We start from the raw sequence: 20,991 nt of genomic DNA, 5'->3' as shown, positions 1-20,991 counted from the left end.
GGCGGCCGCGCTCCCCTCAGGAGTTCAAACAGGAGCGCGCGGGACGGTTGGGCGGGTCCGAGCATGCGCGAGCGGGGCTGGGGGGGGGGGGGGGGGGGGGGGCGGCGCAGGCAGCGAGCGCACGGGGCGGGGATTGAGGGCGTGGGCGCTCGCGCCGCTTCTCGCTCGCGCCGTTTCTGCCTCGCGCCCCCTCCCTCAGGGTAGGCGTTGGCCGCCATTATGGGGGCAACAGCCGCGCGCGAGGCTCCTGCCCTCAGGGAAAGGCGGAGCGCAGTTCCTTCCTTCCTTCCTTCTTTCCTTCTTTCCTTCCTCCACTGCTTCCCACTGCTTCTCACTGCCTCACCCTGTGGTTTGGGCACTCGAAGCCCGAAGATCAAGGGGTTTGTGGCCGTCTGTGCGGACGTGCAGGAGTCAAAAGCTGTAAGGGTGCCGGTCTGTTGGTGTGTGAGGTACTAAAATTGTCCTCTAATGCTGCAAGGTGAAATGAGGCTTCTGTATGAAATGTTTCCCGACTTAAAGACATTTTTTGTAGTGTTTGCTAACATAGTTTTCTTAATGGATGGGCAATCTCTCCCAATAGCAAAGGCGAGCAGCTCCTGGAGGAGGATGCTGCAGTTCCAGCCTGAGGGTGGCTTTGGCTGCCTAAATACCCATCTGAACATTCACTATGACAATCTCAAAATAAAACCCTAAAACTGAAACGTGAAAAATACAGAACCACGCAACTGACATGTTTGACATGTTTCAAACTCTGGTATTAGCTTTAAAAGTCCATGTCCCTAATGGATATCAGGGAGTTGCTGTCTGTCTCCCACAGCACAGGGATAACTCGTGGATGTCAGAAGAATAAGTATTTTAAAGATGTGTATTTCCCTTTGGAAAATATATTGGGCACTTAAAAGATGAATAAGCACAGTGCTCTTGGTGACAATGAAGCATCACACAGATTTTAGGAAAGGTTCTTATAAGCATTTATTGTATGTCAACTTGTAGAGAGACTGTTTTATTTTTCAACAAATAAGGGCAAATAAATGTTTGTTTTCCTGTTTGTTTCTGGTAGAGAGGGGAAGAACCCTAAAATTCAAGATTCACCAGATATGTGAATTTTAAAAAGTTGCATGTTTGAGGGGAATGCCTTGAGTGGAAACACTCTGTAAAGAGGACACAACAAGGCACCTGAGTCTGGGGGGGACAAGGACTTAATCCCTCAAGGAGGAAATTCACACTGAAAATCTTTGGCAGTATTAGAATTCCTTTAGATAAAACAAGCAGAAGTTGTTACTGGAAATAGATTTGGGCTGGATTCTGCAGCCTCCTCCACAGTCAGGAAGAGGCTGTGTCAACTCAGAAGTCTTGACAGGACTTTTTGTAATATCTGAGCTATTTTGCTGGGGTCTGTAGATCTGGACTTTGCATAAAATAGAAAATTAAATACTTTATTTTTTATTATTCACAACACACTTCACTTGATACCTAGATTTTCAGTAGTTCAGTTTTGGGATTTTTTTTTTTTTTTTTTTTTACATGAGCTCTCTTTCTCTGTCATTAAATACCTGGGGGGCTTCATTATTTATCTCAAGCAAACAAAACCTAATCACCTTGTAGGAAATGACAAACCAGGTGTACTCGGTAAGTCCTGTGAACAGCTGTGAACATGGCACCACACACTGGAAGTCAAAAGGGCTTGTAGTCCATCATGATGGCTCTCACATCCTCACTGGCATCAGATCTGCTGATTCCTGTGAAAACACACGTTTTACACAGCTGAAATACTAAGAAATAGTCTCAGTCTCAGCTCTAGGAGAGGTGGGAGGAAAAAATTGATATTTACAGCTCTAAAGACATTCAGGCTTCCCCTTTCCCTGGCAGCAGCTTTGCTTTCTGCGAGGTCTCAGCTGTTGTAACCAGAACTTTGTGCACTGGATCGTTTGATCCAGACATCAGGCATGTCTGGCTGGCTGTTGGGCAGCACGACCGGCCCCTCGTTCCCCAATCCAAACCGATTTTTCCACGAAGAGCTGTTCTGCTGTGATGCAGCTGGAGAGACATCAAAGACAGTCTCCCTCAGGTCCAGCCGCAGGGTATCTCTCTTCCCGTTCAGGTAACCTCGCTCGGCGTTACCGTAGGAGTCAGACAGCTCTAAGGCATCGGGACAGGAACTGGCTGATTCAGCGAGCTTCAGGCCCTGCTCGAAATCGCTGATTGACGTCTCGCTGGAGATGTTGAGCATATCAAAAGAGCTGCCAAGAGAACAAAGGCATCTGTGAATTTTGTAGATGTCAGCAGCAGGGAGAGGGCTGTGGTCTGAGGTATAATCTGACTGCTGCTGGGCAGTGTCACTGGAGCACTGGGATTTATTGAGCTGCCCTTCTTCTTTCATGCCAGCTGGCTGGATGTGGTCCAGTGCAGACCCATCCCATGCTTTCAGACCATACTTTTGACAGCGGCAATCTCGGCAGAGTCTCTCCCTGTGAATTTCTGTTTCTGAGGTGCTGTGCTTGTAAGGAGAGGAAGTTTGCAAGGCGGGACACTGGCACAGGCTGACCTGCTGGTCTCCGAGCGTGTCCTGCAGACTCTGTCTCTCTCTTTCCAGGGAGGGGTGTGTTCCCACTCGAGGGCATCTGTTGTCTTCAACTTGTATGTCTTCAGAGAGCACAGAGGGCCGGTTGGACAGCTTGCTTGTGGAAGTGCTGTTGTCAAAACTGTCGCTGAGTTTCCTGGACAAGGGTTGGAGCTCATATTGCTCGTTTGCAGTGTTGGACTCCTGGACCTTCCGCAACCGGTTTTGCTTCTCACTGCCCCCACAGGCAAAGTTTCCATTTGGCCCGGAGTCATCAGAGTAGTCTTTCATGGTGTGGGCACAAGGCCAGAGGATTTGCCCACAATTCTTCTCCGGGCCGAAGAAGCAGCAGAGCGACTGGAAGAAGAGGCTGGCAAACCCACAGCTGATACAATTGATCATCATGATGAATATGCCCAGCTTCCTGTATGCCAGGACCGTGGCAGGCAGCATAATGACCCCTGCAGAGAAGAGAGCAGAAGCTGCCATGGCTGTGGCACAACTCATCTGCTTCAGGGAAAAGGCCACTCGGCTCAGGCGGTCGGAATGGGGGCACAGGTGATAGGAGATGCAGTAGTTGACAGTGAAGTCAACAGAGAGACCTACTGCAGCTGAAATGAAGAGAGACTCCACTGCGTTGAGCTGCCACTCCAAGAGGACCAAGAGGCCAGTGGTTACCAGGACAGTGCCTGCAATGGCAGTAACGGAGAAAACGCTAAGGAGAACGTTCCAGGTCGTGAGCAGCAGCACCACGAAGGAAATGGCTATGGAGAGCCCCATGACCACCATGGTTTCTGTGCTGAGACTGTGCTGGAGGTTGTACAGCTCTAGTTTACTGGTAAACCATCCGTTCTGAAGCCCCACAGGGGCAGTTTTCATTTCCTCTGTTATCCAGAGGCTGATTTCCTCATAGAATTGTTTGGCTCTGCTGTAGTTGAAGGTATAATGATAGATAGTTTGAAACTGCAGCACTAAGGCAGCGACATTTCCCTCCCCATCAAACCTGAGGCCCATATCATATGTTTCTGCCCCTTCCCTGCCCTCTTCCAGGAGCATCATTTTGATGCAGTGCAGGAAGACTTCACTTCTGTAAGGGAAGGAGAACTGGTTACAGCAAAGGTTGAAGCTGTGGTCTCGCTGGGAGCACTGGCGACTGTTCATCCACCTGAGGAACTCCTCCATGAAGCACACAGTAGATTTCTGTTCTGCATCAGGGTAATAGAAAGTTTTGTTCTTCACTTTTTGGCAGAATTTGAGGAGCCACTTCTGGGCATCAGGGTTTTGGACGGTAAAGGTGGTGTCTGTCACTAAGGTGCCATTGCTTTTTGGATTGAAATGGTCCCCATTATCCACAGGCAGAATGCCCCAGACCACGGTGACAGGCATACGCTGCCCTTCTCCGTGCTCCAGCCTCTCAAACATGAACTGGTGGCAGTACTCGGAATCGTACCTCTCAAAGGGATGGCTCAGCCTGAACACTTGGACGGACGATGTCTCCAGAGTCGGGAGTTTGAGTTTGGGGTTGGAACAGGAAATGTAGGCACCTCCTATGGCTAAGGCAGCAAACCAGCAGATCCAGATGTACCGAAACTTGATGACCCCGCAAGGCAGAAGCTTTTCAAAGAGCAGCTTGGAGGTTTCAGACAGTGTGTTCTGGAGAGCCCGGAGGATGTAATGGACAGAGAGAGCCACTCTCTTGTGGCTGCTGTTGTTCCAGTAGGCTTCTGGCTTGTAAACGCAGGTCGTTGCGATGTAGCGCTCGTAGAGCACGGCCGAAGAGGGCAGCCAGGTCATCATGAAAACCAGGTTCACCAGCACCGAGGTGCCCATGTAGACAGCGAAGCAGCGGATGGCTGTGATGTTGCTGATGTAGCTGGCGTAGAAGGCAGCACCAGTTGTGAAGCACGAGGCCAGCATGAGATAGGCAAAATGGTGCATGGTTTGACTCACCCACTGAGCAAGCCCGGCGGAAGGGTTCTGGCTCTTGCTGAGGTTCCACAGGTCGAAGAAGACAAAAGTATGGTTGGCACAAATGCTGCTGAGAATGATGACTGCTGTCAGGTTTACAAAAGGGAAATAGGTGAATCTGAAGGCCACCTTGTACAAGAAGTAGGAGATCATCAAAGAACTGACAACAGCGAGCAAGACCATCAGGGTAATAAACACTGAGCGTAAATAAAAAGAAATGCTTAGAAAAATAGCTAATATTGCCAGGACTGGATACTTAGTATCGAGTAAAAGGTAGTGCTGGAATAGTTTCTGTTTAAGGCCCAGGTCCATTCCAGTGATAGATGTGTAGTTATCAAACAGATCCCAGGTTTCAAGGTTGTCTAAGTAGATCCCCATCATAGATGCACCTTTTCTTGTAGGCAGGAAAAGCAGGCTGTATTTCAGAGAGGGCACTTGGTACTCCATTGTCTGGGGACTGAGAAAGTCCCTGTCAACCAGGAAGTGAAGCAGCTGGTAGATGGCATTGAAGCGGGTACATTTTTCTGGGACTTGGGCACACTGAGAGTGTTTCTGTCTGGCAGCTTCGGGCCCTATGCAGGAGGGAGTGAGGACACCTCGGTGGTAGTCTGGAGCACAGGCACGGAGCAGGGCCAGGGTGTGGGAGATGTCCCCTTGGGTTATCTCCAGACATGAAGACCTGTTGTACAGGACAGCAATGTAGTTCCCCAGGGACCAGCTCGGGCAGCATTCATTGGCTTCAGTGCGCTGGCAGAGGTCTCTAAAATGCACGTGGGAGCGTATCTGAAAAACACGAGGGGGCATCAGGTCAGACCTTCTCTTGCAGCCTCAGTGTTCCTTACTCACTGCAGTAATTCTCCTGTCCTGTCCTGTCCTGTCCTGTCTGTCCTGTCCTGTCCTGTCCTGTCCTGTCCTGTCCTGTCCTGTCCTCTCCTCTCCTCTCCTCTCCTCTCCTCTCCTCTCCTCTCCTCTCCTCTCCTCTCCTCTCCTCTCCTCTCCTCTTTTCCCTCTTTCCTCTTTATGCAAGGTGTACCACCGATCCCTGGCCATCCTCCCAGGGATAAATCCCAAACACCAAAGTTTTGGAAAGTTGGTAGCCTTTTGCAAAAATTAAACCCTGTCCATTATTTATATTTTATAACTGCAGATTTGAAATTTTGGCTCCTATAGCAAATACAGCTCATCCAATTAAACTTTCCACTTACAAAACTTGCAACCAGTCTCCAAGCTGGTAGCTCAATTTCTGTAATTATGTTCTGCTGCCCAAAATCCTCAGCAGCTTCTGATGGACACCTTTAGCTTCTGGACCAGCTCCTGTTCAGTCTCCATTTATTCTTGTTGAATTTGCAACTGGCAGGTGGGATCATCCCCATATTGCCGAGTAGGTGAAATGTTTTGGAATCCTCCAGGTGAAACCTGTTGCATAGCCTGTTTTTTGTCTGGCATCCTCTCAGCAAGACATCAAAGATTGCAGCAGACAGAAAAGAGACAGCCTGTACATGTGTTCTTCCTGCCATCACTGACCTTGTCTTGTTCCATTTGACACATAGACTGAATTGCTTGCAAGTTCCATAAGCTCCCAGCAGTTGTGGACATAAATACCAGCTGGGAATAGCTCTTTTCTGAAATAAAGAAGAAGGAAAAAAAATCATAAAATGAGGTAATGAAGATGAATCAGCCAGGCTGTTTGAAGTAGAGTCTGTCTTCACAGAAAAAATAAATATATATCTCTGTCTGTAGGACTGCTCTGGAGGGCTCCCTGGAGGGAAGCCGGACACAAGACATTAGTGAGCATGTGCCTTGTGTGACCTCACCCCTGCCCCTTGAAATAGGTCAGCAGCATCAGGGCATTTTCAAAATCAAATGTCAGCTTGCCTTTAGTGACTGCTGGCATCTGGTTCTGCATCCATCCCTGGAACAAAGGAGGAGCTTGAGCTCAGCCAAAAACCCCCAAGGACCTGTGGGTTTGGTGTGTGACTTGTATCCAGAGGTAGATAGAAGGCAGGGAACAGAACAAAAATATCTTAATGCTGTTCTTCTTTCTACTTACTAGTGCCCATTTTGGGACAAATCTGGGGGCTGTTGGAGTTTTCTGGTTTTGTCTCCAGGTTTTACTGCTATGTACATTTTTCAAGAAGAAAAGAAGGAAGGAACAGAGAGGGAGAGGGAGCAGACAAGGGGAGGGAGCAGACAGCAAGCGGGGCATGTGCTGTTTTTTCAGAGTATTCACTTTTGATATGGGTAAATGGTGAAAACATTGGTCCTTTAATGTGTGCTTGCAAAGTATATTTCTAAAGGGAAAACAAGAAATATGGCAAAGAGTTAAGAAGGAGAAATAACTCTTCAGAATTTCTGAACCAGCCTTTTGTGACCGCTGACGTATGAAGTGCTGGGAGGGCACTGTCAGAGCTCTCAGAGGAGGAATTGCACACACTGCTTGCTTAGAGCAAATTCAGAGTATTCCCTGTGTCCTGAACGCTGACAGTTCTGTCAGTTGAGTTCTGGGTGTGCAGTATTTACTGCCTCATCAAGATTTCAGTCACCTGGGGGACCACAGAAGAATCCATCTGCTCCATAGATGGTTTCCACCATTCTCCGTGTCCTTGCTGCTTGTTCTCCCTGAGCAGCCTTCTGTCCTCTGCCAATGCCAAGGTCATCATAGCTAGCAAGAGGGCAGATTATTGTTAATAACTGTGATTATTAACAAGAGAGTGTCTGGCTGGGAGTTACATTCACTGACAAGGCTCTGGTGCCAGACACAGCAATAGGGAGCCTAAATCCATTGCAGACACAAGGACTTCAAACCCTCCAATGCCTCAGTTGCTTTTAAGCATAGGATGTATGGAATTCACATAATATTTTGGAATATTGAATATGTGACTTTACAACCAACATGTTCCTCAAATCCCCCAAACCAAGCTCAAATACCTTTTCTTCTTGGCATAAGGAGAAAGGGAAAGAGTCTTCTTGTAGCCTGTATGGCTCTCGATATTCCTCCACACAATGAGCTTCCTGCCAATGTCAGTGTCCCGTGGCTCAAAACCCTGCACCAAGGAAAAGGGCTTTGTCACAGCTCAGCTGTCCTTAGGCCTCCTCCAGCACATGGAAACTGTAGGAGACTATTACTGCATCTTGGAGACATACAAAAATTGAACTTTCCCTGGAAATACTGCATCCCAGAGATAAGAGAAAAAATATGAACATTTTCCCTTTCCCTTTCCCTTTCCCTTTCCCCTTCTCTTTCCCTTCCTGTCAACAATGGCTGCAATTATCTCTCCCTGATCTCCTAAGAATTTCTCCTCCTTTTTAAGTGTAGTAGTCCCTTACAGAAATGGCACCAATTCTCCTTTTTGTGGACAAACTCTAGTGTATTCTTATTTTCTCAAGATTCCTCCATGAGCCAGAGGCAGGGATGATTTTAGGGAATGTGGCATTCCTCATGGAAAACATTCCATGTGCATAGTGCTCAGAACAGGGCATGCTCTCCAAAAGCCTCATGCACAGACTGTAGGAGCCAAAGCCAGCTCCTATATCCGGTCTCTGCCAAGCCTAGCTATTCACTGTGGGCAATCCCAGCCTTCCAGCCTTGGAAAGGGAGCAAAGGGAGCAATCCCAGTTTGTGTTGGCATTGTCTCCACACTGGAGTGAGGGCACTGGTGGGAGTGCACAGCGTGGCTCAGGGATGAGCACGGGCTGTGTTCTCCCTGTGTGTCAGGGGCAGCTGTGCAGGACTGGCACATTCTGCTCATCTTGAAGGGATGATTGATATCACTGGTTGGGCGTGGATTTTCCTTACATTCCTGTTGATCCCTGAGCTGTAGGCACTTACCATTAGGGGCTCTGAAAAGTCAGGCAGGTTCCCAAGCAGCAGCCCAGCCGCAGTGCAGATCGCCGCCGCCACGGAGCACAGCACCAGCACGGCCAGCGGCCACTCCGCCATCAGCTGCGAGTAACTGCACACAGCAGGAGGAGAGAAAATGCAGCTGGTAAGATGCTTCTGCTCTGAGCACAAAACCTGCTGTTGAGCCAATGAGCTGTGAGTAACTGGAAGGAAAAAATCAGGCTCTCTGGTTTGCACAGTTATTTACTGTGAAGCTTGGAGGCTCTAGTGCAGCTATTAATGAACATATTACACCTCTAACTGGATATTTGCAGGCAGCTCTAATTAACTCGGGTAATTACATTTTGCCTCTCTGCGTTTTCCAGCTTTTTCAATCAGAAATAATAAAAACCAGACTCTTGAGTCCTCAAGCAAAATGAAGCTTTAAACATTTAAGTTCAAAGATTGCATTTAGAAAGAGCCTCTTAATTTCCCCCAGATTGTGCAATGTCAGCTGGTGGCTGCAACAGTTTAGGCTACAGATTTCCAAACTGGACCCTGAGAAATCTTTGGATAATTCTAAAGAGTCTTTGAAGGTAACTGACCCAAGCAAGCCCACTGTCATTGGTCTAAATTAGTGTATTTAGACACTGCTTTAAATTCATACATATTCACTAGAATACATTCAATTTTAATGATGTATCACAAAATTTTGATGACATCAAAACCCTTCCAGGGAAGCAGCTTACTCTGGCCCAAGTATTATTTGTCAGTTACTTTTGTTCTTAAGGAGCTTGTATAAATTTTTCTCTCCAAGTTCTGTTTTTCCTTTGGGACAAACTGTCTCACATATAGGATGATCTATGAAAGTTACTCTCCCACATTTTTTACCAGTGCAAATTTTACTGTGTCAAGATTTTTGTCTTCCTCGGAAATATCAGTTGAGATGTAAGATAGCAGAATGGGTTCCTGCTCTGGTTTGGCAGGCTAGTTCTTTTGTGTTTTGATGTACTTCTGAAATAGAAGAAATTCTTTGTTCAAAAATAGCTGACAAATATTTGTGAAGGCAAGTGGAATAGTTATGAACTTTATTTGAGATGGAATGTTTCTCCTTGCCTGCTCTTTCCCTCCTTTTGCCTGGGACTCCACTGCAGCTATTTCATAATTAGAAGTCATCACAAGCACTTCAAGCAGCTTTTCACATGACTTTTGATTTTTTTGTTATTTTGCCTTTTTTTTTTTCAATTTACAATTGCCTTATCAAGTTTGTTTTCATAGATGAAGTCTTTGCTATAAAAATGATCAAAACTGCTCTTCACTCATTAGAGTACTTAATTTCTGGAGGCTATTTTGGATATTTCCATGTCCAATTACCAGAAAAAAGCACAAAAAAAAAATCAGCTGCAGTCACTGATGACAGAAGGTGCTTATCCAAACCATCCAGAAGCAATAGTTTACAAAAGTCAGATTTTAAACAGAAGTAGAAGGCAATCAAATTCTTTTAATTTTGATAAATGTATTTAAAATTTTCTGTCTTTTGAAAAGATGAGTTTATTTCATGGATGGGCTCTTTTTCTTATTGCTCCTCTGATAAGACAAGCTGGATTAATCTTACACACACATACACACACACACACACACACATATATATATATATATATACACACACACACTATACACACACACACACACACACATATAGAGAATTATTTTATATATATATATATATATATATATATATAGCTACTGTATGGGTTAGAGCCAGGCACCTGCCCAAGAACAGCTACTGAGACAGCGTTACTATTCATTAATGCAGGTTAAATTGATCTCACAAGCAAATGGAGATTTTTCCAAGGAGTGGAAAGCCCCAGGAGCGCTGACCTCGCCTCTGGAGCCAGCCCTGCTGGGATGTCACCAGCAGTAGCACTCTGCTTCTCCTAATAGCAGGACAGGAGAGCACTGATCACAGGGTACAAGGACAAGAAGCTTTTGCTGTTAAACATACCTTTTTGGCATCCTGAAAGCTTTGTCATGTCTGCAGACAGAAAAGAAAAAAGATGTGTTAATTTATTATTTTCCTGGGAAGCCCAGTGCTGGGCTGATCCCTGAGCAGATTAACCCTTGCAGCACTGTAAGCACCAAGGTGAGCCAGTGCTGACACAGTTCTGTCACTGTGTGAATTAGTTTAATGAATAATAGAGCTTTTTCCTCTCCCATTTTAACCAAACAGGATGGGAAGCCATATAATCACTCCTTTAGTCCCTCTCAGAAAACCTTCCAGAGAGTACTGGACATTAGCAATGCAGGCCTATAGAAATTCATTAAAATCTGTCTGGTTTAAGTGCTTTTCCTGCACTTCCTAAAGAGTTTCTTGACAAAGCAAACCTCTTTTTCAAGTCTCATGAGCTGGGCTAGCAACAACTATAGTTAGTTTTTATTTTCTCTTTAGCTCAGCTCACCAAAAAGGTGACTCATTTGTTTCCTGGGTCCCTCCAAGGACTGTCTTTTCAGACTATAAGAGCAGAAAGCCAGTGGAGCTGCTAAAAATATTTGATTTGGATTTTCTTCACAGAGGAGCATTTGTTACTCCTACTTGAAGGGCTCTAAGGGGGGGAATAAAGAAGCCTTCCCCGGGGGATCCAAAGTTTGTTAATGAATCTCTGAGGACAAGCCTTCCACCAGCATCCTGGCAGAAAAGCTGCATCTTGTTGGGTCAGGTATCTCCAGGACCTTTTGTTCTGCTCTCTCTGCACTGAAATGTCCCCTTGAAACATGCCCCAGTCTGGCACGGCCTTGGCTTGGTCACAGCTTCCAGAGAACTGCTCCCACCTCCTTCCACAGCTGTGCCAGGCTCTGCCCAGCCAGTGCTCCCTCCTCCTCTCACCCTCCTACACTCCTGCTTAGCCTGGGAGAAGGTCCTGCTGCACTCCAATATCTGTGTTGGGCAGATGGTCCCCCCTCCTTGCAGCAGCCAACCTTGAGGCAGCTCATCCTTCCTAGCCTTGTTATGAGTGGGAGAAATGGAGAAGCAGTGGAGGAGAGCTCCCCATGGCAGAGTCACTCCAGGTGGCTCATGTAGTAAATGATTCTGTGTTTTGCTCGTCACGCTAATGCTCTGTAGATTCGGGACAGAGAGGAGCAGATCAAAAGCCTCCCCAGATTATCAAAGCGAGGTCTCTCTCCAGCAGTACACTGCCCATCCTGTGCTAATTCCCTCACAATAGCTCTTCAAGCAGATTTGCTTGGATTAAAAACCTCATTCTGGCATTATTATGTTATCACTTTTCTGACTGCTGGTGCTGCACACTCTGCCAGGGATTTACAGTCCAGTTGTGCTTCCTACTTAAATAACCTGTTACAGAGGATGTGGTTGGTAATTTTGTTGATAGCACATGAGTGAAAAAAGATCCAGGAAAAGGATCCAGGAAAACGATTCATAAAAAAGACTCAGGCTCCTTTGACTGCAGTTCCTCTACACAAACACAAGCAAATTAAATCCTGTGTAAATGGCTGGAAAATGAGACTCTAAAGGGCCTTTGTGCCTAACACTGCAATGCTGTACACAGGCAAGAAAGGAATCCTGTGCCATCTTTTATCAGGATTCAGTGGCTATGGCTACAGCAGTGAAGGGATCACGATCTCTTGTGCCAGGAGTGGACCCTAAAAGGCACACTCAGGAGGAAGGATGGTGCTGGCTGGAAGGAGCAGAGGTTGTAGCTCAGGCTCTTGTTACCCAGGCACTGCATACAAATGGATTCTGTCATGGACAACAAAGAATTCATACACTGGTTGCTGCCCAACCTGGAAAGCCAAATAATGTTCCCTCCTTTTGTATGTCTCACTGCTCAGCTGTAGCCAGTGCTTATTACCCTCTGCTGCCACTCCCTCCCAGCACTGGCAGCAGCTTCTGTGAGGGCAGGAAAAGAACAAACTCTATTCCCACCACTGAGAACTCTGCCAAGATAAAGGACTGGCAGCTGGGTGGCTTGGAGTGCAAAGGGAGCAAATACAGAGGTAAAGGAAGATGGGCCTATTCACAGCTGCATGACCTAGGAGTGACTGAGCGACCTTGGCTTTAGCCAGCCACTCCCTTGAGAAGGAAATCCCACCTCTCCCTGGCATGGGAATGGCTGCTCTCTGTACGCCCACACAGAGGTGGAGAGCCAACTGGATCCTTCCGTGTGTTTTGGAGCAGCTACTGCCCCAAGCTGAAGAGCAAACCCACGTTTCATCCATCACAGCTCAGACCCTGCTCATCCCTCCCACTTGCCCCCACCGAGTCTGGAAGATGCTCTCTTGAGCCGCCCTCCCTGTGCCTCTTACCTGACTGTGACAACGTGATGTTGCACCGGCCGCCGCTGCCCGGGGGACCACTGCTTCCAGGGCGTTTCCGAGGCCTCGGGGTGGGAGGCTGGCACAAGATCACCACTGGAGAGGTGGGAACACAGCACGGGCCTCTCGCCATGCCCAGGGAGCGAGGGCAGGCTGTAGCTGCCTCGGGACTCCTCCTGGCTGCAGGGGTGGTACAGGTGGTGCTGCTGTGAGTCCTGGCAGCTGGCTGGCACCTGGCCATTGGACTGGGTGGAGACTGGCCCAAGCGTGTGGCTGGAGGAGGGCAGGTTGTCTTCTCCCAGCCCAGGGGATGCAGGAATGGGGCAGTGATGGACTGGGCAGATTTTTTCCCAGGAAGTGCCACTGTAGCTGAGCTCAACATTCCCAATCTCTGGCATGGCAAGGCAGGTCTGGCAAGGTCCTGCATTTTGTTTTTCCCTATGAGAGAAATGAAGGGAAAGGTAAAATGGGAGAGGTTGAAAGGCTGCGCTGGGGAGTTGCATCTCAAAAACTGGAGATGCTTACAGACCTCCCACATAACACAAATGTCAAACCTCACCCACTGTATCCTCTACCAGGAGTCTGCCTAAGGGCTGAACTGGATTATGCTTTTTATAAAGACATCCATGACTCATTCAGGGATCCCAAGCGATGGAGAATTCTGTAATCCATCCTTTGTGTGTGTTGCTTCAAAAGTTTGAAAAATTGGGTAATATCCCACCCAAAAATTCTCTGGGATATTTCACTGTGCCAGGAGCATCTTAACTGAGGACCCAGAGAAATTACAGAAGTCTGGACAAACAGAAATTAAAGGAATCTGCATATGAAGAAGCCACTCAATTATCTGCACTCCTTGGGAGGATTAATTAGTGTGATTGCTCTGCAGGAGGACTGGCACTGTTCCATGTTGGGTCAGCAGGAGAGTGAGTCATCCCTGGCACTGACACAGCTGAGCAGTGAACCTGAGGGCTGTAACATCTAACAGGGCCTTCAGCCTCCAGCCTGGCACATTCCTTAATGGCTCCCATGTCCTGCATGCTCCACTGGGCTCTTCAGGAACTTTTTAGACACACATCTCCCAAGGATGACAGCAACAAATTTTATTGGTCTTACCCTGTAGGAAGGGGATGGACTGGGATCTCTATAGATCCTTTGAAACTTGACTATCCTTTGGCTGCTGAATTTACTTAGACAAAACATTTGCAGACTCTAGTTCCCAAGTAATGAGGTTTTTGCAGGATACACTTTCTTCCCTCCAAGGAATGTTAAACATTATTTCCTTCCTATAGTTCTTGATTTATGGAGCCTGAGAGGTTTTGCTAGCTTTGAGAAAGTTTGAATAATACTTTGAGGGATTGCTTAGTATGTGTGACACCAAAAACCCCTTCACACACCATAGACTGAGGTCCTTACAACCCCAAAAACGCTTTAGGAATTACTGTCCCAAGAGATGCAAACACCAGCAGTTTCTGGTCCTTGTTCAGAGCACGTGCTATGGTCTCTTACAGCTGAATGATGTGTCTTGCTGCAGTGCCTGGCATCCAGGATTGAAAAGGACAAACAGTTCAGGCCAGCCAGAATCACAAAATGTCTCAAGTCATCAAAGAATTATGAGTGTTGGAACAAGACTGCAGTGAGATGAACTTTAGCCTAAGGCACCTGGTGTGATGTGGGAAAAAATGAAGGTAAAAAGCTGGGGAAAGGATATCTTTTATATTTTTCTTACAGCCTTGGAAAAGGGCAGAATTTTAGTGATTACATGTCTCTAGAATTGCACCCAAAGTTAACTGGCATGAGATTTTTAAAGACAAAAGAATCTGGAAAATACTATTAGCTCAGTATTGCTTGAAAATTGCTATTTTTTCCAGAAAGCAGGACATATTGGCCTTGGCAGTCTGTGCTGTGTACTTTCCAACATCAGCTGAGTTTATCAACACTGACAAACTATATTTCATGATTGTACCAAATGGGCTTATTTCATTAAAATCATTACAGCAGTCTCATGTTTGTGGTAGCAGCTACAACACTGCCAATGTGGACACTCACGGCACAGGCATCACACGTAGCTTCACTTGCACATTGTACTAGTCCAGGGAGCAGTAACAGAGAAATCTTGCCTGATTAACCACCATCCAATGCTACATGTAGTTTCTAAGCTTAATGAAAGCTGCAGCAGTTACAGACACAGATAGCACATTCCTGGGTCCTGACTTCAGAAGCCATAATTGATGTGGTGTCTGTGCTGAAGCAGGTGTCAGAAAACCAGCAGACAGGTGTGTGCACACACCTTATCTCACCTCAGTGAGATAAAGTTGGATAAGGTTGTCCCCACCAGTTTCAGTGCTCATTTGCCTCTAAGCTGCAATCAAGGTACTGGTACTGAGCTGGTTCAAAACAGCAAGAGAGAGAGCAGCTGGCAAAGCAGAAGCTCCTGAACTGCGACAATGACATCCCAGTCACCCACAGATCTTGTCAAATGACATCAACAATAGGCTTGAAGTCCTTGCTGTCCTGTCCCAAGTGGATTAGTGACAGGATTACCTGGCCTTTCAAGCATGTGATTTGTGTTAGAGCTCTGTGTAAAGGTAGTTCACAACAGGAGATTCCACACTTGTCATATATGAGATTACAAATGCAGAGCCAGCAAAGCTGCTCAGGAGAAGCAATCTGAAATCTTGTTTGGGGTTCTTACAGCCCCATCAGAGCCTGGGGAGGGATTCAGGTGCAGCACGGGGCAGGAGCGCTGCAGACAGACAGGGAAAGATCAGGGTCTGTGGCAGTCAACACGTAAAATTACACCTTCAATTAGTCATTGCACTTCTCTACTAATTATAGCGGCAGCCTGAGGGGAGGATGCTAAACCACCATGTCCCCTACAGTGCTGGTGAGCTGCAGGGGCAGAGGTTGTTTGGGACAGCTGACCCGGAGGGTCCCTTAAGCCACACTCTCAAGCTTTAAGTGTAAATCATCCCACTCCTCCCATGTGTCCAGTGACTTTGTGGTTTGTAGTTTTGTACTGCAGGGAATTTTCATCAGAGCTGAGGTCATGGTAGTGTTATGCTTTGACAAGGTCTAGACCTTTTCTGACTCCCTTTTTGTTGCCTCTAAGTTCTCTTTTTCCTTGACCTTGATGCTGTTGTTTTCCCTAGCTGCACGCTTTACATAGGTGATGTTCTACAGTGCATAATAATTCATAAAGACACTGCTGCACTGACATCTTGTGTTTTGGTGTTCCTACACCTGTACTATATTTCAGATTTTTTTTTTCAAAGGAAAAGCAAAATTCTTATCCCTTTAAACTACTGTATCTGCACAGTAATCTGGGACCAGAGGCTTTTCATGACTTAATTAGCCAGTCTGCCTCATCTGAGGGTGAGTACGTGACACCGGACAGAACAAAAGGGCTTTTACAAAATACACTTTGAATGTGGTCAGGGAGAGGCAGGAGACCATGCAATGACAAATTCTTCCTCCACAAACCCCTCGGCTACAAAACCTCCTGGTGGGGAAAGCAGATGCCAAACTCTTGGATATTGCAGATTGCCTCCGGGTTTTCTGCACATACGTTGGTAACGTTGAGTCTAATATTTCACACAAAATCACACTCTCCTTGTTTACCATCTTTCCTGTGAAATGCTGTCAAGTTCTGCTCTTCTCCCACATGTCGTTTCCTAACTCAATCCCTGACCTGCTCAGTGACTTCAGATTCTGGAATAACTTTGGCAAGTTTGGATCATTCACTCGTGACTTCTCTCCATTATCTCTTTCTCAGACTAAACAATTACAGCTCTGTCAATCACCCTCTGGATATGAGTTCCCTTATGCTCACCCTTCTCCAACTCCATGACGATGTGACCTTGGCTATCCACAATCTCCAGGGAAACCTGGAGCTTGCAAATAATGATGGGTTTGGATAATCACTGCAGGCAGCTCGGCAGAGTTCGAGTCTCCACTTGCTGCTCTCCCAATTAGCTGTAGTGCTGGTGAGCTTAACCTTTGGTCTGCTGAGGTCTGTACCAGACACGTAGGCTGCTCCTTCTTTGCCTGAAACCATGTCACTATTACTTTTTTGGGCCCTCAGGACCCTGAACTATGTTAGAAAAATGTTTCTGGGGATTTTTTGATGTCTGTTTGCTGTCAGGCATGAGGAGAAAAGGGCAGAGCACCACACTGGACTCTGCTTGCCACACTGACACTGACAAAGACTTCTATTTTTAAGATTCATTCCTACTCTGGGCTGTGTCAGATATTTGATGTCTTTGGGATTAAACAGCCAGAAATGGTGTCTTGGCTGCAGAAAAGCCTACAGAGGCAGCTGACAGCCTCCATTTTCTTTTCCAGGCTCAGCTGGATGCAACCAGAGAGATGCTGGGAAAGGAGAAAAGAAGGGGTATAAGGGAAAGGATGGACTAGGGTTAACTGCTCCTGTTACCCACACTAGTGAGCTGTCTTGCTCTCACTGTTTGCTTCCCTGCCTCTTGCCCTGAGATGTCTAGACAGAATAATAATCCAATTTGTGGACCTGCCCAAGCCACTCTGAGTGCAGCAGTGCTTCTCTGAGATGAGTACCAGAGCATAAACACCCCACATTATGTGGGGGACCCAGCAAAAGAACTGGAACTTCTTCCCACAAGGAAACAGGAAAGAGGTCAGGATTTCTAAGGAGACAGTTTTCTGCCATTCCAGGTCTGCAGGGATGTGGAGCAGTGGGGGGATACAGGGTTTGTGGCAGGAGCCAAGGGCTGTATGCTGTCAGTCCACCCCCCTGGCAGGGATTATGTCCCTCTTCCAGAGACCAGCATCCTTCTGCCCACAGAGAATGGCTGCAGGACCTGGCTTTAGGCTTTAGCTGCTCACTCGGCCCTAGCAGGGTGCTTTACTGGAAACATGCCATGTTGGCTTCTTGCTCCCAGCACATTCTCCTCAGGATGGTTTCGTTCTGCAGCACACAGAGCCGAGCTGGGATGGAGGAAGCTTTGCAGGCAGGGAAATAGTAGCATATGATCACCTTCCTTTTCCTAAGCAACTCCAGTTTTTGGCTCTCCCTGGTCTTGCTGTCCCCCCTAAGCCAGAGCAGCAGGAGAGGTTCTGAGAGGGTAATGGGCCAAAAATATTCAGCCTTTTGCAGGAATGGCCCCTTTCTCTGCCTAATTCCACCCTTGTCACCAAACCCATTTCTATAAGCGCTGCTTTTTTTTTTAATAGATCATTTCCCCCTTTGCATACTAAAGAGAGGATCAAGAAAGAAGCACTTTGCATATGAAAGATGGGAAACACCTACCGAGTGAATGGAGCTGTCTGATGCCTGACTCAAACTACAACTTCTCCTGTTGCCAGAGGAATCTCAAGGGGGAATAAAAACAAGTAGAAAAATGGCAGAAGTCTGTACCTTGCCTACACCCAGAGCCCTTTTTCATCAAGAACCTTTGCTCAATTAGACATTAAGTGCCACAAAATTTCATTCAGAAAAAAAAAAAAAAAAAAGCTAGTTTGTTTCTCTTTCCCCTTTTTTTCCTTCCTCTAGCAGAGTTTTGTTTGCATATCAGCTGTGCAAGTGTTCCCCAATGAAAAAGAAATATGAATTCTTTCTGGATTAAATCCATGTGCTATAGGTCAGCTTCCATCTAGACTAATAGCTTTTTCCTGGAGAGCTGTAAATGACTTTTTAAGAATGTGCTTTTATAATGGAATTTAAATTTCTCTTTGAACATACCACCAGCAAAACTGCAGTAGAGCTCTTGAGAAAAAGAGCTTTTTTCCTTGTATTTTCTAAGGAGATAAGAATGCCCTTTCTCTGGGATTAGGGAAGGGTTCATTGCCTTTCACTGTCACCTCGTTATCTAGCTCCCTGTCTCCCTGACAGGGAGAGACAGGCACTCCTGAGCAATCCATCTCCTCCTCTGGCTGCAGCAGATCCTTGTGCACTGAACAATTCCTGCAGAGTTCTTTTGTTTTGCTTTTTCAGTCTAGCAGCAGGATAGTGCATACCCTTGAGAAGACCTACAGTTTTTTTGTTAGTGAGACTCCTGAGTATGTTAAATCATCATGAAAAATTAATGAGACTGCAAAACTCTGCTTCCCACGTAGTCTGCCAGGAAAAGTTTAGTTTTATAAACCTTTCAATTGACTCATGCAAACAGCCTTACCTTTAAGCCAGGCAGCAGCTGCTGCTGCTGCTGCTGTGGGTACAGGTGTTTGTGCTGGGATAGAGCCAGAGACAGAGGGCTCAAGGTTCCCACCCAGCCTGCAGTGCCAGAACAGCTCTGTCTGCACTGGGAAAAATCATATTTTCTAAGCCTTGTTTTGAAGGAAAAAAAAGGAGTGAAATGGAAAGGGAAAGAAAGAAAATCCCCACCTTAGTGTCCCAGGCTGAAAGAGGCCAGGAGGAAAGTGGTGTTTTCTGACATCTGTGGTTTTTTGCTGATGCAGTGAGCATTGATGATGAAGAGCCACCTTGGCTAGGGCAGAAGGTGGAGACCACAGAGCTAAGACTGAGTGAGCAGCATGGGTGAAATTCGAAATGCATCTGTGTCAGGTGGCTTAACTCTCTGTATCTTACCTCTTGCAGGCTGCACTGTTCATTTCAAGACCTGAATGAAATGAACCATTTTCTTTGCTTGTCTGAATGGCCAAGGAGTACTCAGACAAGCAAAGAAAATGGCTCCAGTGACAGCTTTGCCCCCATTGAATGAGCAAGGTCTAAACCAGTGCTGGACTGTGTGAGAGTCGCAGGAGACTGAGACCCCCGGGCACAGCAGCCTCTGGCTGGAGACATCAGAGCTGTCTGACGAGCAGTGAGTGCCCTGCCAGTGCTCCTGGGCGGGTGGGGCTCCCTCAGCGTGAATACCCTGCACCAGGCAGAAATGGAACCCTTGGGCTTTCAGAAAGGATTTGTGTGCTGCTGACTTCGGGGTGTGCTCTGTCAAGCAGAATCTGAAGAGCTTAGGTCTTCAGATTGCCCTGGTCTAACAAATGCCAATGTACTTGTGAATATGGGATGGCTCCTTGCCCATGATTATGGGCTTGTTGATGTTTCCAGAAAATGTTGATGATTGTGGCTGCTAATCTGGCTTATGACACCAGGTAAGGGAGCATATGGCACAGGGGGATGAGGGATGTGGGGGTTTATGGAGGAGATCTTTGGACTGAAACCCATGTTTGCCCACAGCTGATTGCAATAAGGCTCTGTCTGAAACATGCTGAGCTTCCCAACAATAGCTCTCCCGTTGCTGCAGAAGGGAGAGCACACCATGTTGCAGGATCGAAACCTGCCCACGGGGCCAAACCAGGAAGCCCCCCTGGCATGAATAGCTATGCGTGGTGGTCCTGGCCCCAGGGCAGGAGCAACCAGGACCCGGGCTGGGCAGCACACGTCACCAGAGCCCGAATCGCGGGTGGGCAGCTGGGCAGGCTACGAGGGACTCTGTCCGCACCTCCGGTGGGAGGATGGGACACACCTCGGCAAGACCGGGGGGCCCTGGTCCCAGAAAAACCCGGTGGCACCGACCACTTCCACACACAGAACCGGTGGTGGCGGCAGGGCGGCAGTTCCCACCCGCCGGGGTACCGGCTCTGCGCCCCTCTCGCGATCCCGCAGCTCCTACCTGGGCGAGGCGGGGTCGCGACCGCGGCGCGTCCCCTCGGGCCGGGGCGGCGGGGCGGGCGCGGCCTCCATGGCCGGCGGCGGGCGCTGTCCGTGCCCGCGGTGCTGAACACTCCGCAGCGGTGGTGGCGGTAGCGCCCCGGCGCGTCCCGGCTCTGCCCGGCTCGGCTCGACTCGGTGCGGCGCGGCGCGGCTCTGCCCGATTCGGCGCCGCTCTACCTGGCCCGCCTCGGCTCGGCGCAGCTCGACTCGACTCGGCGCGGCTCGGCTCGGTTCGGCTTTGCCCGGCTGGGCTCTGCCCGGCTCGGCGCGGCGCTTGCGCGGCCGCGGAGGCGGGCCCGGCGCGGGGGCGCAGCCGCCGGCACCAGGAGAGCTGCGGGGGGAACTGTAACCCCCGGGCCAGCCTGGCTGTCGGGGATGGGGCTGAGCTTAAGGGCGCGGAACAGGAGCTCGGGGCACCAGGCATCCTTTGGGCGAAAATATTCCCTCATCCCTGCAGTTAGTTGTGCTCCTGCTTGGCACGGGCTGGGAATGCTCCCAGAAGTGCTCCTGGCTCTGTGTGGCAGGTGCAGGGCAGCGTTTTGAATTGTTGGCTTTTAGAAGCATTAAATAGGTAAATTATCTTTTGAAATAGGTGGTAGGTTTGAAACAACTGAGTTGAAAGCATGGAGAATACAAGGAGGTCAGGCATGTCCACCTCCTTGCAGG

General features: G+C 47.9%; 1 protein-coding gene across 1 annotated transcript; it reads right to left on the bottom strand.

Moving 5' to 3' along the window:
* Positions 1-947: 947 nt before the first annotated feature.
* Positions 948-20,573, bottom strand: DISP2 (dispatched RND transporter family member 2). The gene is made up of 8 exons (XM_036384572.1): positions 20,285-20,573; positions 12,672-13,118; positions 10,354-10,383; positions 8,358-8,481; positions 7,457-7,572; positions 7,072-7,190; positions 6,053-6,150; positions 948-5,311 (listed from the first exon to the last, which is right to left on the bottom strand). Exons 1-8 carry the CDS (start codon positions 20,353-20,355, stop codon positions 1,892-1,894), a joined length of 4,425 nt encoding a protein of 1,474 aa, XP_036240465.1. The 5' UTR covers positions 20,356-20,573; the 3' UTR covers positions 948-1,891.
* Positions 20,574-20,991: the final 418 nt, after the last annotated feature.

The sequence above is a fragment of the Molothrus ater genome, chromosome 6 (genome assembly GCF_012460135.2).
Source record: "Molothrus ater isolate BHLD 08-10-18 breed brown headed cowbird chromosome 6, BPBGC_Mater_1.1, whole genome shotgun sequence".
Taxonomy (NCBI): domain Eukaryota; kingdom Metazoa; phylum Chordata; class Aves; order Passeriformes; family Icteridae; genus Molothrus; species Molothrus ater.
This window is presented reverse-complemented; position numbering and strand designations above follow the sequence as displayed.